Here is a 14687-nt window from a genome sequence, read left to right on the forward strand (position 1 = left end):
TTACAGCAGTTTCCCCAGCAAATTAGTGGCCCATAAAGGGTATTAGAGATGAACATTGAGGGAATAGTCGGTTGCTAAGCCCTCTACACAGACGCTCTCTTGGCTTGTCGTGTATTCCTCCCCCGTGAAGGCAGAGAATATGTGTGACGAGTTATCCCAGAAGAGCTGCTAAGCAGTAGGCTCGGGTGGTGGAGTTGGGCAAACCCTCATTACTAGGCGCCTTTTTTGCTGAAAAGGGTGAGAGCGGGAGGCACCCTCGGGCAAGAGCGCTGGGGAGTTGAAAGAAAAGAGTCACTAAGTCCCACAGAAATCAAAGAAAGGTTACTTTAGATTACTCTTTGTTATTTATGTTTTGTAGCTATTGACACAGGAATTTACTGGCCTTTATACCAACAGATGCTTCTCAACCAAGGTACTTATTTTTATAATACACGCAGTAATTTTGTAAGAGCGGAGATCACCACACCACACAATTAGAACAATAATTTAACAGGAGATGTTGTCTGTCATAGGGGGTGAGACAGAGCCGAGTACAGAAGAGGTACAGGACAATTAAGATCTATGTTCGGCTAAGATACTGGAACAAAACGGAAAATAACTTTTCCAATACAGTCATCAGCTCTGACAATAATAACATATGATAGTAATAATAATAATGATGATGATGATGATGATGATGATGATGATAATAATATTAAAAGAGGGTTGGAGCTATAGAGTAAGAAGAAAACTCTAAGGGACCTTTGGTCATGGGCTATGACCCGCTCCCTTAGGAAGCAAACCGGAAAAAAGATCATCCAGTTCACAAAGATAATAATAATAATAATAATAATAATAAATAATAATAATATATAATAATAATAATAATATATAATAATATATAAAATAATAATAATAATATTATTTTATTATTTTTGGAAGTTTTAAAACAGTTTTAAACAGAGAAATATCTATATTGCTTGTAAATTTATAGTTCTTACCTTTTGGAGATATTTTAATTTTTGTAAATATTTTATTTTTATTATGCAAATAAAATGATTATATAATAATATAATAATAATAATAATAATATAATTATTATTATTATCGTAGTATTATTAATATTATTTACTCTTGTTGTTTTGTGAACTGTATTGGATAACTGATTATAAAAAAAATATTACTATCCTACAGTGTATAGTAGTCATTAGTCATTTCAAAGTCAACTGTCTTTTCCTAGCCTGTTTGATGATCCAGAAACACGCTACAAGAAACTAAAGAAAACTGCCTCCCAGTTCCTTATTAGCCAGTTTGGTATGATGTCAATCTCTACTTTTCACAAATTAAATTTTAAATTTTGTTGTTACAGAAGTAGTGATGCTTTTGGAAAACAAAATTACAGTAAGATTCTTCAATCTCAGTACGTTGTTTTTTGCCTTAGGATTAACAGCTTTTGTTCAGTTGGAAGAAGATCCCAACAAGTAGGTTACCACAGAAGATTTTATGACATCCTCTATGTGTCAAACCAAGTAACAAAAACTTGTATAACGTATGTGCACTTACTCTGGACTTTTGTATCCCAATCGGTGGAGTCAATTCAATTTCTTTATGTTTAACCCATGACTCCTGATTAAAGGTGCTTCGTTACATTTAGTTATAATAATTATGATAAAATGTTTTTTCCCAACAGATACATTGCTCATGCATTCAATTTCTTTTTATATCCTCATTCTTTTGGGCCCATAGATTGCAGATTTCTTAGTCAGGTATGTAAATCTTAATAGTCAATTTTCCATTGACAACCTGCTCAAAGCTACAGAGAGACTACAGTATCTGATTAAGAAATTATTGTTAAGAGGCAAACCTTGAATTATAATCTGCAGGTACACTGTCAGTGAGGAGTGCCCATATCAACTTGAATTGCCCCCCTCTTACCCCCCCCCCCTTCCATCATTTGTATTTTGTTTCCTTTCCAAGTAAATCTTAGTTGCAACTAGGATTCAGATACTTTCCAGTTCATTGGGGCCACAACTGTTCTTTGGCATCCCATTTGGAGGGGCTGAGGGGCCATTACAAAGGCTGGAACAAGGCTCTGAGGGGGGCCTAAAAAGGGGAATTCCTCATGTGTGTTTGGATACTTGGTGATAGTATTTTTCACTTCATCAGTGTCTTGGTATTACAAGCAGCTTGATAGAAAGTGCTGTTTTCTTACCTCAGACACAATCATTATGATATCTTTGTCTTCTGCTATGTTAGCCTCCTTTGCTCAGAGCCTCGTTCCAGGTCCTTGTACTGTTCTCTCATCTCCTCCAAATGGAACGCCAAATAACAGTTGTGGCGCCAATGGACCTGAAAGCATCTGCATTTTAGTTGTGACTAAGATTTACTCGGAAATGAAACAATAAAAATTATACAAAAGTTGTCAGCACTCTTCACTGTGAGTGTAAGTTCTTAAAATGCAATTTTATTTGTATTTTTGACCTGAGACCAGTGAGCTGAGACACATTGACCTGTCTTTTCTACCTGCCATAAAGTAATGTCCTTTTGGTTCAAAGCAAATCAGTCTATAATCAGAAAAAAAACCATCACAGATTGCTGTTCCTTGTTTCAGTTATAATTTGATTACAAAATACTGGTAACAAAAAATGCCAGTCATAACAATCCTGTTTTCAAGACATTCTAATTACAAGCTTTATGTAGAAACTTGATATTCCTTTTACCTGATGACATACTTGCAGTACTAAGCAGTAGCAAGTAGTTTCATTCCATTCTTTCAGACTTAAAGTGATGTTGATTTATTTTACTTTTTGCAGGCCTCTAGCCTGGAGTTTTTGTGCCAGCATAACTTTGATTTTAACAAGGTAATAATAATTATTTAAAAAAGCCTACTGTCGCGATGTTAATGTCTAACAGGTTAGTTATAGACTGACACACTTGTGATGTGGATAACACAAATATTATAGTAATTTAGTTATAACCATCATAATAATTATTATTTGTATGTCTTAAGATTTATACAAGTACATAAATTTTGCACTAAACTTATTTCCTGTACTTTCCTTTTTCTGGTCACTGCTACTGCCAACATAATTTACTGGTGCCCGCAAAATGGCTCATCCTTTTCGGTAGCTAACTTGAGGCCATCTGAGCTGGGGCTGTCCTCCTTCCACTTTTCTTAACAGCACTTATTTATTCATTTATTTAATCACTCACTGAAAAGCTATGTCCCCATTAACCCTTTGACGTCCAAACCGGCCTAAACCGGCCAGACTTAGTATTTTACTCTGTCTAACGCCAGACGATTTTACTCATCCCTGGGAGTCAAATGGGTTAATTATTAATTTTATTTGATTATGAGGGATACTATAGCCAGCAATGCAAATCCCTGATTGGCTGCATGCAAGGCCCTGGCAATCAGTGGCAAGCCAGGTGATGACGATGGGCGTTGTAAGGTTGTTAAAACTCTTTGTTCTCTTGGCAGTTCATATACAGTGGAGTTCCTTATCTGAATGAAGACCAGGTATGAATTAATAAATCATGTGATACAACTACCATGTTGAGCATGAGTTAAATTTTCAGTAAAGTTAAAGTGTATTTATGTTGAGAGATACAAGCATAATATTTGTTGCATGATACATGTATTTGGTTAGAACCTTTCGTTTAACTATGTTTAATGGTATGGTCACAAACTGGTACAATTAAGCTACAGTACATGTACAGCTGTACTTACATTGTAAACAGAACAGGTTGTCAAATTGTGATGGCTTTTAATAGTAAGTGAAATCTGTCATTAACCCGTTGGATCATGTTTACTGTAGCTAGGTGTCGGTCGACATATTGGTCGACAGTCGATCGATAGTCGGGCGATAGTTGGTACAGGGGTAAATGCTCCGTGAGTCTACATCATTTTTGGAGGACTGTCACTTGATAAAAATTTAATAATAATGTTATTATCATTTTGTCTGATCGTATTATTATACATCTCATCTGCTGCAGCCATGATGAGGAAGGAAGAGGAACACTTTGAAAAGCGAATTTGCTAGTGCAGTTTTCACTAAAAACACTAAGAAAATAATAATAATAATTATTATTATTATTCTCTCATACATTAAAAGATTCAGTGGTTTCATTAAGCACGGACAACCAATGAAAAGCATCGGCTACTTTAATCAGAGAAGTCAGGTACTTTTTTCACCAAATTGCTCCTTGCGATTCTGGTGCGACACTCTAACCAACTGGGCTATGAAGCCACTGATGTTGGGAGCTGGTCATTTGTGGGTTCAAAAGTTCCCGTTATGAATGAATCAGTGAATGAAACAATAATTATTTGAAATGAATCATACATGTATATTGAACTGTGGATATAAAATCAAGTAGAGCTATGATCCTCGCAGTTATGAATGCAATTTAAGCAATTGCGTAGAGAAGCCCAAAAAACTCAGGATTTCAATGGGGTTTGAATGCATGACCACACAATACCAGTGCAGCGCTCTAACCAACCGAGCTATGAAGCCACTGATGTTGGGAGCTGGTCATTAAATTTTATGGGTTTAAATGTTTCCGTTATGAATAAATCAATGAGCGAAATGATTATGAAATGAGTCATAATTGAACTGCAAATATGAAATCAACTGCGAGGATAAAACCTTGACTTGATTTCAGATGTGCAGTTCAATGTATGGTTCATTTCATACATCATTTCGTTCATTGAAGTAAATTAAAGACAGATTCCTTTAAACCTAAGATTAAAGTTCAATAATTGTCAATGATAACAGTCGGTTACTCTAATTAACCCAGGCACAAACTTCAAATTATATTGAACCCCCCTCAAGGCCGTAGCTAGAAACAAATAATTATTATGACTTAGGCAATGTCCATGGTTAAATTCTCTTCGTAGGTATTTTAAATGTTTATGATGAGTACATTATTTTAAAAGACAACACTGGAATCACGCTACTTTAAAAAACCATAAATGAGTGAGGCAAGTGCCTCGGTTTGCTTCATACTGGCTATGACCCTGTCCCTGAGATTTGTTTTCAAATACCTTTCAGGCTACTCTGCTCTGCAAATATCATCAAAATGGTGATTTGTACACAAGTTTCCAGTCCCAAACTTTGAGGTAAATTACATTTTACATTAACAATAAACATGTATGCAATCCATTCAAAACCTTCCCCATGGTATGGTCTCAAACAACAATAATAATGATAAGTCAAAAGCTTTGAATACAACTGTACTTAATTTGGTGGTCGAAAAGTCATGATAAGTCAAGTGAGACAGCTCCACTGGAAAATCATTCCATACTGAAACATGCAACTCATTCACCCAACTTACATGTGCTTGATGGTGCAGACTTTATCCTAGATTTATCTCTAATGGAGAAAGGGGGCAATCTCATCTTGAGGGTGGGTCCAGTATGTTTCAAGTGACTTTATGCCTAGTGCTCTGTGATGGACAAGTACCGTGTATTTTGTTCAACCAAGACCAGCACTGGTCCTGGTGACCCAACACCAACAAACAGTATGGTTGTCAATAATGTACAAATGTAGCTGACTAATGGTAAACACTACTTTGCTTTGCTGGCTGATTAACAGCACTTATGGTTAGCGCTGCAGAAATCACATTTTCCTTACCTTTCAAACTCGGGGTTTCTAAAACGAGGGTAAGGGTAAGACCAAGGGTCAGGGTAAGGGTAAGGATACGAATACAGAAAGTATCCTAAAAATGCATAAAAGCTAACCTTAAACTTTTGTTTAGGCCTAATTAGGCCTAAGGTTAGCTTTTATGCATGTTTAGGATACTTTTTGTATTCGTATCCTTACCCTTACCCTCACCCTTGGTCTTACCCTTACACTCGTTTTAGAAACACCATTTCAAACTCAGTCATCTACTACTGAATGTACAAATGTAAAGGTCAACTGAGAGAGTGTTTGTTACACTCATTCAGCTGGTATTTTTTGACTTTGTGACATCTATCATTTCTTTTCTGCCTCAAATTGTAGGATAATAGATGAGAATATTGTAGACAGTTGTGCGAATTTAGAAGAATGGCTTTTGTCTGCACAAGATGGAGATGAAATTGAGTTACGTCCTGGCAGTTGTGAGTAATGTAGCCAAAATATTAGATACCTCTTACTGACAGAATTTAGGGGAGTACTCTAAGTAACAGCCTGCATTTTTCCAAGCTAAATTTTTCATCAGTGAATTAAACTGAAAAAGAGGAGCAGTAACTTTAAGAGTATTACTGCTCATGAAAATGTAGGGTATTTAATTGCTTGTGAAAATAAGGTAAGCAAGATCTCTGTATCAAACAAGACAAAAATGCTTTTTAATTCAGCAGGCTGTACTGGGTAGCGTATGGCCTGCAGTCATAGGACATTCACTATTTGAGAGTTACCATAAGTACATACCCTCTGAAGTTATAGAACGGTGCATGTTCATGTATAAGTACTTTTCAAATAAAACCTAAAGCAATAATAATAATAATAATAGTAATAACAATAACAATAACAATAACAATAACAATAACAATAACAATAACAATAACAATAATAATTTTGTACATGTATGTGGGCCAGTGGCTGTCATTTTAAATTATTTTTCGGTCTGCTTTTTAGGTCAAGCTCAATATCTTTTTCTCGAAGAACTGAAAAGAAGGTTTACAGGAATAAAGTGTCGTGTTTTGAACCAGTCCAAGGTTAAATATTGTCTCCTTATTTTGTAAATAACTAATACATGTAAGTCTTCTGGGATCAAAAAGGAAACAGAAGTGTCAAACATCCTCCATTTTCGCCATATGATCATTTAACGCATTATTTTTGGTCAAGTACTCAATTAGTCAGTGTTCCAGGTAAGAGATGGGTTGCAGTTGTGGAACTCTACAAAGCCGCACACCTGACCAACAAATCAAGTGACAGGTTGGGCTTCCCACTGAGCCCAACCTGGTTCTTTTAAGGTCATAATCATTCTCACCGTCAACGTCATCGTCAATGTAAACCTCATCGTCATCGTCATCGTCATGATCGTCATTGTCGTAATTGAAAAAAGACAGTATGCTTTGCATTACTGTAATGGTCAGTGAAATTAATTATTTCTTCTTACAAAATATTGTCAACTCTTAAAGTTAAGGGCTTGTGTGATTTTTTATTTTTTAGTTGACTGTAACAAAATTACCCACAGTTAATGGATGTAATCCAGATGGTAACAGTGATCATCTCTCTCAAGAACAAGAGAAGTATGTGTGATCAACAAAGGTGTAATTTTTTTTCATAACTCACCAAAAAGCATCTCTGATTTGGTTGAATACACGATGTAAGGAAAGTAGGCAAACGTTAATTTGGCTGAAGAAGGGATACACTTAGAAAGTAGTCCACCAGATTAAACAAAGTGGGAGAATATAATGATAATTATTATGGTAGACTTTCTTGCATGACAAAGACATTTTTAAGTAAGAAAGTCCATACTGCATTTAAACCTTGAAGTGTTACCATCTCACTAGAATGGCAATTACATGTATGTGGCTTAATTACTAATCAGTTTTATCCTTAATAATTATTTACTTTTCACTTTTGTTCTGCAGAACATTGCAAGCCATGGTTGGTTTTTCAAGAATTTTTCAAGTTTTAACTGCTTGCAAAAAGGTAGTATTTTTTAAAACTGATTTATGTGTGTCTTGTTTTCCCTAAGTAATACTATTATGTTTGGCCTGTCTTATTCACTAAGCTCCTACAGTAGTATGTCAAAAAATGTATGCCCGATTTTGATATCCAACATTGAAGTGTCCCTATTAGTCTTAGCATTTGCTACCTATTTCTAGCAAAATAAGAGAAGTGTGAGGGTTACTCTTGCTTTTTAGTGAATATATATGCAGATGTTTCTCTTTCATTGAGGACTGGAGTTTAGCGGACTCTTTTTGATGTTAATTGTCAGTATTCCCATGCAGATACGAGTGATGTTGAGGCTGGCGAAAAGGGCAAGGGGACACTTTGTAACGGACATTACTAAACAACGAAACAGCGAAACAAAGCACCAAAACACTATGTATGACCCCACCATACATTGAATACTAACCAACAAAGGTTGGATTTGAGATCTAAAACGTTATTCAGTGAATTAGAAGCAATAACGTTTTAGGCCTAAAACGCCATTTAACCTCAAATCCAATCTTTGTCGGTTAGTATTCAATGTACAGTACATGGTGTTTTGGTGCTTATTTCACTGTTTCGTGGTTTAGTAATGCCTCTTTGTAACTCTTACCAAATCACCGTGCCTCTGATTATGTTCATTTCTGGACATATCTGGTTGCATTACAGGATGTTTTTTGTTTGAAACTTGTCTCAAAGTTGTGTGTGTGACTTTGTTTTTGTTCATATTAGCCACTTGTAGGACACAATGTTTTAACAGACTTGATGCTGACTTACGAAAAGTTTTACAAACCTTTACCAGGTAACAAATTTGTTGCTGCATAATCCACTTCCAATAAATTAGTGAAAAATAATGATGATGATGAAGACTTAAGTAATAAGTCTCCGCAAACAAGTGTTCTGCTACATGAGGAGACTTTAAATCAAATGAAATCATATCAAAGCTATAAATCAATGGGAAATTCTAACCGCCTGTAGAGTTTGAAGTAGCACAGATTGCATTATTATTTGTCATATCACCTGTTTAAATTTAAAGATATTTAAATAGTTGAAAATGCTTGGTCTTTATTTTGTATGTTAAGGAAGAGAACAACATTGTAACAATGAGGCCAACCCATACGGTGACAAGAGCCAACAATAAATTCGCAGTCTGCACCAAATCAATCAACAGACCTACAGTGAGGGAGAAAATTCCTTGAGACAGTCAACAAAATTGTCACAAAAATACGGAAAACAATAATTGTATTTGTAAATCGAGCCATAACCTATTTTGCAATGACTGGGGCATGTATGCAACCCCCCCCCCCCCCCCACTCCTTCCCCTCCCCTCCCCTCCCTTCTTCTCCTGTTACATGTAAAGGCAAACAGTTATACAGCCAGTTTGGGAGCTACACCGCAAAAAATGTGTTTACGGTGGTTGAATTTGAGAGATGACTTCTGCTTGTAATGTCAAACACAGTCCATCTAAAAACAGCGCTCTCCTGAATGGTCTCGCATCATTTTAACAAGTTTAATGATTTGTCCTGATGTCCCAAGCTTCAAACCATTGATCAATTGCTAGAAGAAACTTAGTTATCTCCCAGCAACTTTTGCCGAGAATGCATTTTAATTATGTTATTTGTTTTTGCATAATTGTAACGTCTTTCATTTTTGGAATTGTTTTTTCTAACAGAAAGTTTCAAAGACTTCAAATTGGAAATCAGCAAGCTATTCCCATTGATATATGACACAAAGTTCATCGCCTTTGAAATGCGAAAAAATCCGGTGAGGTTTTTCGCTTTGGCCAAAATAAATTATACCGTACTGTTACATGAAGAGTTCTATAGAGAGGGCCTCCCAGAGGTTTTGGGGAACAATAGAACATGACTATAATTGAATTGGGGAGCTGGGGAACAATGTCGAAATATTTTAGGGAACAAGAGCACTAAAACAATATAAAGCAATTTTAGGGATCAAAAAGCTGGGAACAAGTTTGACAGTAATTTGGAAAACAAGGGAACACAAGCATATATTTAAAGGGAACAAGAAAACAACGACCCCCCCCCCCCCCACCCCCCGCTGGGAGGGCCTCTACACTACTAGCAATCCCTCCTTCGCCGCTTTGTTCGTGGAAATAGGCAAAAAGGAAAACAGGCGGGAGAAAAAAATGGTCACGCAAAAGCTGGACATGAGGGAGTATATGTACGCCTGTTTCCTTTTCGCCTCGCGCTTCGCGAACAAAGCGGCGAAAAAGCGTGACTGCTTGTAGTCTAAGAGTTCAAAGACTAGTTTGTGGCTATTGCCTCAATAGCCACAATTCCACGCCCGCGTGGAAGCCCGAGGCTCAACCAACTGGGCCACCGGTGCGCAGTTATCTCTGAACGCGGTGTTTCTATAGACACAAGAAGTGTTAAAGTTGGGGGTTAGGGGAAGAGGGCCATTCTTGACTCGATATCATCAAGATCTGCTTGTATCTTTTTACAATCAAATGATAATGAACACTCACCAACAAGCTGATTTCGTATTTTTTCAAAGGCTTTATCACAATGCAATTTCTTTGACGATACAAACTTAGAAAAACTTCATGCTGCATTATCAAGGTAAGGTTTGTCTGCAGTTTTAAAGTAATGCACTTGTAACCAGAGCTGTTTTACTCCAGTGACAGTGACTGTCGTTATCTCTACGGGGTTTCATCCATGCCACCCCCTCCTTGAAGATAAACTGGAATGCTGTGCTTAGTTGTGTTAAGCTGGTAAAGATAGTCTTTCTGGCTGGGTTGAAATACACACTGTCCCCTTCTTTTACTCGACTCCTTCCACCATTTCATTAAGATGGTGTGTTTACAGAAAGAAGTCAAAACTCGAGGCAAACGATTCAGTGCAATATGATTGGTGATTCACAAAAATTTAAACCAGAGGTCAAAATTGAATTACAACATATACACTGACCACCCTATTCAGTGGCATTTCTGGGCCTGCCAATGAGACAAATTATCCACACAAACACAACAGTTCTTTAAGAATCCCAACTGGGATGTTTTGTTTGGAGGCGGAAGTCAGTGTTTCATTATTGGGTGGCGCGAGAGTGGGGAAACGTGTGAATCGCAAGTCAATCTAACTAGAAGCCAACTGATATCATGCATTTCCGTTTCTCGGTTGTAGCAACGATGCTCAGTTCTTTGCGCTATTTGCGCCCTCAATTCCCTTGGACGAAAAATGCTTCAGATACCGTAAGTATACAGCACTATTCAGTTTGTGCTGTTCCTCTTTGTATGGTTATGACTAAAGGTCATGTCAATATCATTATAACAACGGCAGCAGTTGTTTTCTTTGCTATCGCGCAAGTTCTTGAAGAAATGAAGGTAGTGTTTGCCAGTGGCATTAGGGCGCTTGATTTACAGGAACCCGTATATCAATCCTGCTTCTGTATAAGCTCGCTCTAACAACCAACTGGACTTTTGTCAGTATTTGGTAGCTATTTAAAGTCGAGCAGGCTTTCCAAACAGGGACCTTAACCGACAGGCTTTAGTTTTCGACCATTTGTTTTTGTTAAGGAAATTATCGTAGCGATCTAATTGGATGAATTTCAGCTTTGGCGGGATTTCCAAGTGACGCAATGCCTGTCGGCTGAAGGTGGACCTTAAAGATCTCGGACTGCGCGTCAACGAAAACGTCATGAAAATTGCAAATTTTCGTTTTTTGAACTTTTCAACTTCAGAGTTCTAACCATCCATAGAGAACCATATCTGTTTTTTTGTGGACTTTGTTTCAATTTAAGCTTCTTGTAAACTTACGTTGTAACCATATGGGTGTGTGTGTGTGTGGTAAAATGCTTTAAAATGTAAATGCTTTCTTTATAGTGGAAGTACACTTAGCTATCAAGCTAGTTTACAGGTACTCCACTGTTAACAAGGTGAAAGTAACAATTGGCAAACTTAACAGAAACATATTAAGAACCCCATTTGGCGGGAGGCAACCAGTTTGCTATTTACAAAGCATGGTAGAGTTGAATCCGGGACAACCGGAAACAAATCCAAACCAGAGGTTAGAACGGGATTTGAACCCGGAGCAGCCGCATGCAAACCCAACGCCCTAAAAACGTTAACGCCCTGTGGTGTGGTGAGTTGTGAGTGCGCCGACCTAAACTTTTATAAATTTATTTGTGTGACTGGCTGCCTGCCCGTTTTAACTTAGCAGTTATTCCAGCCAGGTAGGAAACCTCTTATTTACTATAGCATTTCATTTAATAAGTTAACTTTTTAGTATTAATATTGTAATGATCTTGAGATGGGCAAATAAAGCACTCTGCTCTGAGACACCCAATAGCTGACTTGTCAGTAATGGTATTCACATTAGGTGAGAAAATCAGTCGACATTTGCTCTGTGCTCAAGATTTCCATAGCACTGGAGATATGTTAAGTTCACGTAACTGATTTGTAGAAAGCGGGAAAGATATTTTCAGACGTTCAAATCGTGCGTGCGAAGTCATTGGAGAGATTTAGATTCGCGTTTACCGCAAGCGTAAAACGTTAGGCTGAAAATTGCGTTTTGCTGAAAGTGAAAGTAATTGACTTGATTTTAGCTTATTTCTTTCCTGTTAGCTTCACATATCGAGTAGTTTCTTGGAGGAATGAAACAATATAGAATGAGAGAATTTACAATCGGGAATCTATGGCAAGCATGCAGCAAGCTGCCGTTTGCACTTTCCCGTTTCAGTGTCCTTGAATTTGCCGTTCTAGATCTTAATGTCTCCAACATCCAGCTATCTCCAGTAAACCAATCTCTTTCCTCGTGGTGTTATGCTGATGTAAGTGGTATCTTTCCCACACAGGTGGCCCCGCAAACGTCAAGTTGATGATTATTAACCACGGGGAGAAATAAATGCTTAATCAATTAGTAAAAGAGAGAAAGCTTAAACAACGACAATTGGATCTCCTACCTATATAGTATGCTTCTTTTCCGGCGATTTCCCCCTCAAACGGTACATCCGTCGGGATCATCATGATAGGGACGGTTTCGTGCCTTGTTGAAGAACTTGTTACTCTTTCCAAAATTTGGACTGAAGCTAGGAGAGTGTGTACTAGTGATACCCTAACAATGTGTTATTTTCTTTTCGTTGTAGTTGAAGAGAAGCTATCTCACGAGGCAGGCTATGACTCCTACCTTTCCGGTTTTGGTTGGTATTTTCAATTGCAGTACATTTTCGAAAGTTTCCGGGAATTTTTTATCTAAGAGGTCCTCCGTTTTCATATTCCCAACGTCGATCGGTGTTTTTTTTTTTTTTTCGCTCCAATTAGCCAGAGGTGTCTCTTGAAATTCAAAAGCATCGCAATGTCCTTTCCTGAAGATTTTTTCCTTAGTAAATTTGGTAGTGTTCGAACATAGTATTTTTTGGAGTTTTGAAACGGGAGCCATTTGTCTTGCATTCAATCCTTAAACCAATCCTTCGTGTGATGCAGCAACAAGCAGCGAAACACAGTTTTCTGTCACTGACGTTTTTTCCGTCTCGCAAGACGTATTCTTTTTTTCGAGTGTTCTCCTATCTTCTCTCTAACCTTCAAAATTGACCATTGCATTCATTTAACCATTTCTTTAATCAGTGTTTCTAAGGATGGCGCACATTCTGGCCTTCAAATCATCAAAGTAAGGATATTAATAAACAACATAAAGTGAAGAGATTTATTTTTTGATGGCCACTCGGGGATACTCGGAAAAAATCCGAGTGCTCCTTCGCGGGAATCGAACCGATGACCTTCCGACTGAGTACTAGTTTAGAGGCACTAGTAAATAGTACGGACTGGTAATCGGAAGGTCGTAGGTTCGACTTCTGCAAAGGAGCACTCGGGCTTTTTTCCGAGTATCGCCGAGTCTCCAGCGACAGGTACATCTCTACATTTCATTTGAAACAGTTACCCACTCATTCAGTACAAGTATAGAGAAGTTTTCAAAGACTGGAAAGTAATTACGCGATTGCAAGATTGGTTTAAAAACCTCGCGCCATTTTATCAACCAATGTGAAGGAAAACCAAAACCTATCGCAACTTACACGCGCGATTTTTCCCGCGCTTTGAGCAAGTTACATGGAATTGCTAAGAATTTGGATTGGTTCATTGCCCTGTTTGCACCTGCTGTGATTGGTCGAAATAATTACTATAGTATTTTTTCCGACAATCAATTGAAAACCGCTCTAAAGGGATATGACTTGTTGTATTTTAACACCACTAATTGATGGGACTTATAAAGCTTGCCTCAAAAATACTATCACGAAAGATTAAGGCGGTTGGGTCTGTCCTATCCTTGGAGATCATGTGACCCTCAGACAAGATTGGGAGACAAAGTCAAGATCAGAATCGGAATGAGCGAGACAAGACTCCGACTAACTGGCCCTGGGTCTTCTATTGAGGGTGGGTTTGTCCTATAACAAGCTCAGTGAGAAACAAGTTCATTGCTCACTAGACATCGACTCAGTCACATTCTTTAGACTTTCTAATTAAATCACTCACTTGTCCTGTTTTTGTTCTTTACCTACAGAAGGAGAATAGAAGGGCCTGTCCCCTTTTCAAAATTCCTTCGCGTTCTGAAGCAATTCGAGAATCTCGTTCAACTAAGCAGAGCAACCGTCCAGCACGTGGTACGTTACTCCGTTTATCCCATTGAAGTTGCATTGAGGGTAAACTCTATTTCGAGAGCAATGCTGGCCTTAACCGTACTATCATCTCGAGTATGTTCTGTTTTGGGCGTGGACTCAGTCGGGACTGTAGGCTATAGGCCCCGGCTCACTACCCTTTCTGTAAACAACTTGTGACGCGAAAAAACTCATGCACCCGTGGTTCACGAAGAGTAGGGCACGGATTTCACGGTATTGTGTTCTGTCTGACAGCATGTGGTCAACCCGGCTGGATTAGCGTGAAGGACTCCTGAGCAAATGAGACCACGGAAAACAAAATACAACCAGAAGTCGGGCTATTTGCTGGGTCGTTCACCACGGTTGAGGCTTCAATGACCAACTCTAACGGCGCATTGTTTCTCGGGCAACCCCTGCGGCGTCTTGTTAGTCAGGTACCAGCGTCAGACTGATGGAGAATAT

At 38.1% G+C, this 14687-nt stretch overlaps 1 protein-coding gene across 1 annotated transcript in view; it reads left to right on the forward strand.

The window, feature by feature from the left end:
- Nucleotides 1-330: 330 nt before the first annotated feature.
- Nucleotides 331-14687, forward strand: part of LOC137988370 (poly(A)-specific ribonuclease PNLDC1-like) — a gene marked incomplete at its 5' end in the record, with an annotated part of 19960 nt that continues 5603 nt past the window's right edge. The window contains 20 exon segments of the mRNA XM_068834398.1: nucleotides 331-369; nucleotides 371-391; nucleotides 393-412; nucleotides 1220-1293; nucleotides 1421-1460; nucleotides 1670-1745; nucleotides 2793-2840; nucleotides 3461-3499; nucleotides 5031-5098; nucleotides 5982-6079; nucleotides 6597-6676; nucleotides 7134-7213; nucleotides 7559-7619; nucleotides 8355-8424; nucleotides 9295-9386; nucleotides 10137-10201; nucleotides 10763-10830; nucleotides 12723-12776; nucleotides 13201-13243; nucleotides 14132-14231. Of these exon segments, the coding sequence (XP_068690499.1) occupies nucleotides 331-369; nucleotides 371-391; nucleotides 393-412; nucleotides 1220-1293; nucleotides 1421-1460; nucleotides 1670-1745; nucleotides 2793-2840; nucleotides 3461-3499; nucleotides 5031-5098; nucleotides 5982-6079; nucleotides 6597-6676; nucleotides 7134-7213; nucleotides 7559-7619; nucleotides 8355-8424; nucleotides 9295-9386; nucleotides 10137-10201; nucleotides 10763-10830; nucleotides 12723-12776; nucleotides 13201-13243; nucleotides 14132-14231 (1236 nt within the window).

This window comes from Montipora foliosa, unplaced genomic scaffold (assembly GCF_036669935.1).
Source record: "Montipora foliosa isolate CH-2021 unplaced genomic scaffold, ASM3666993v2 scaffold_416, whole genome shotgun sequence".
NCBI lineage: Eukaryota > Metazoa > Cnidaria > Anthozoa > Scleractinia > Acroporidae > Montipora > Montipora foliosa.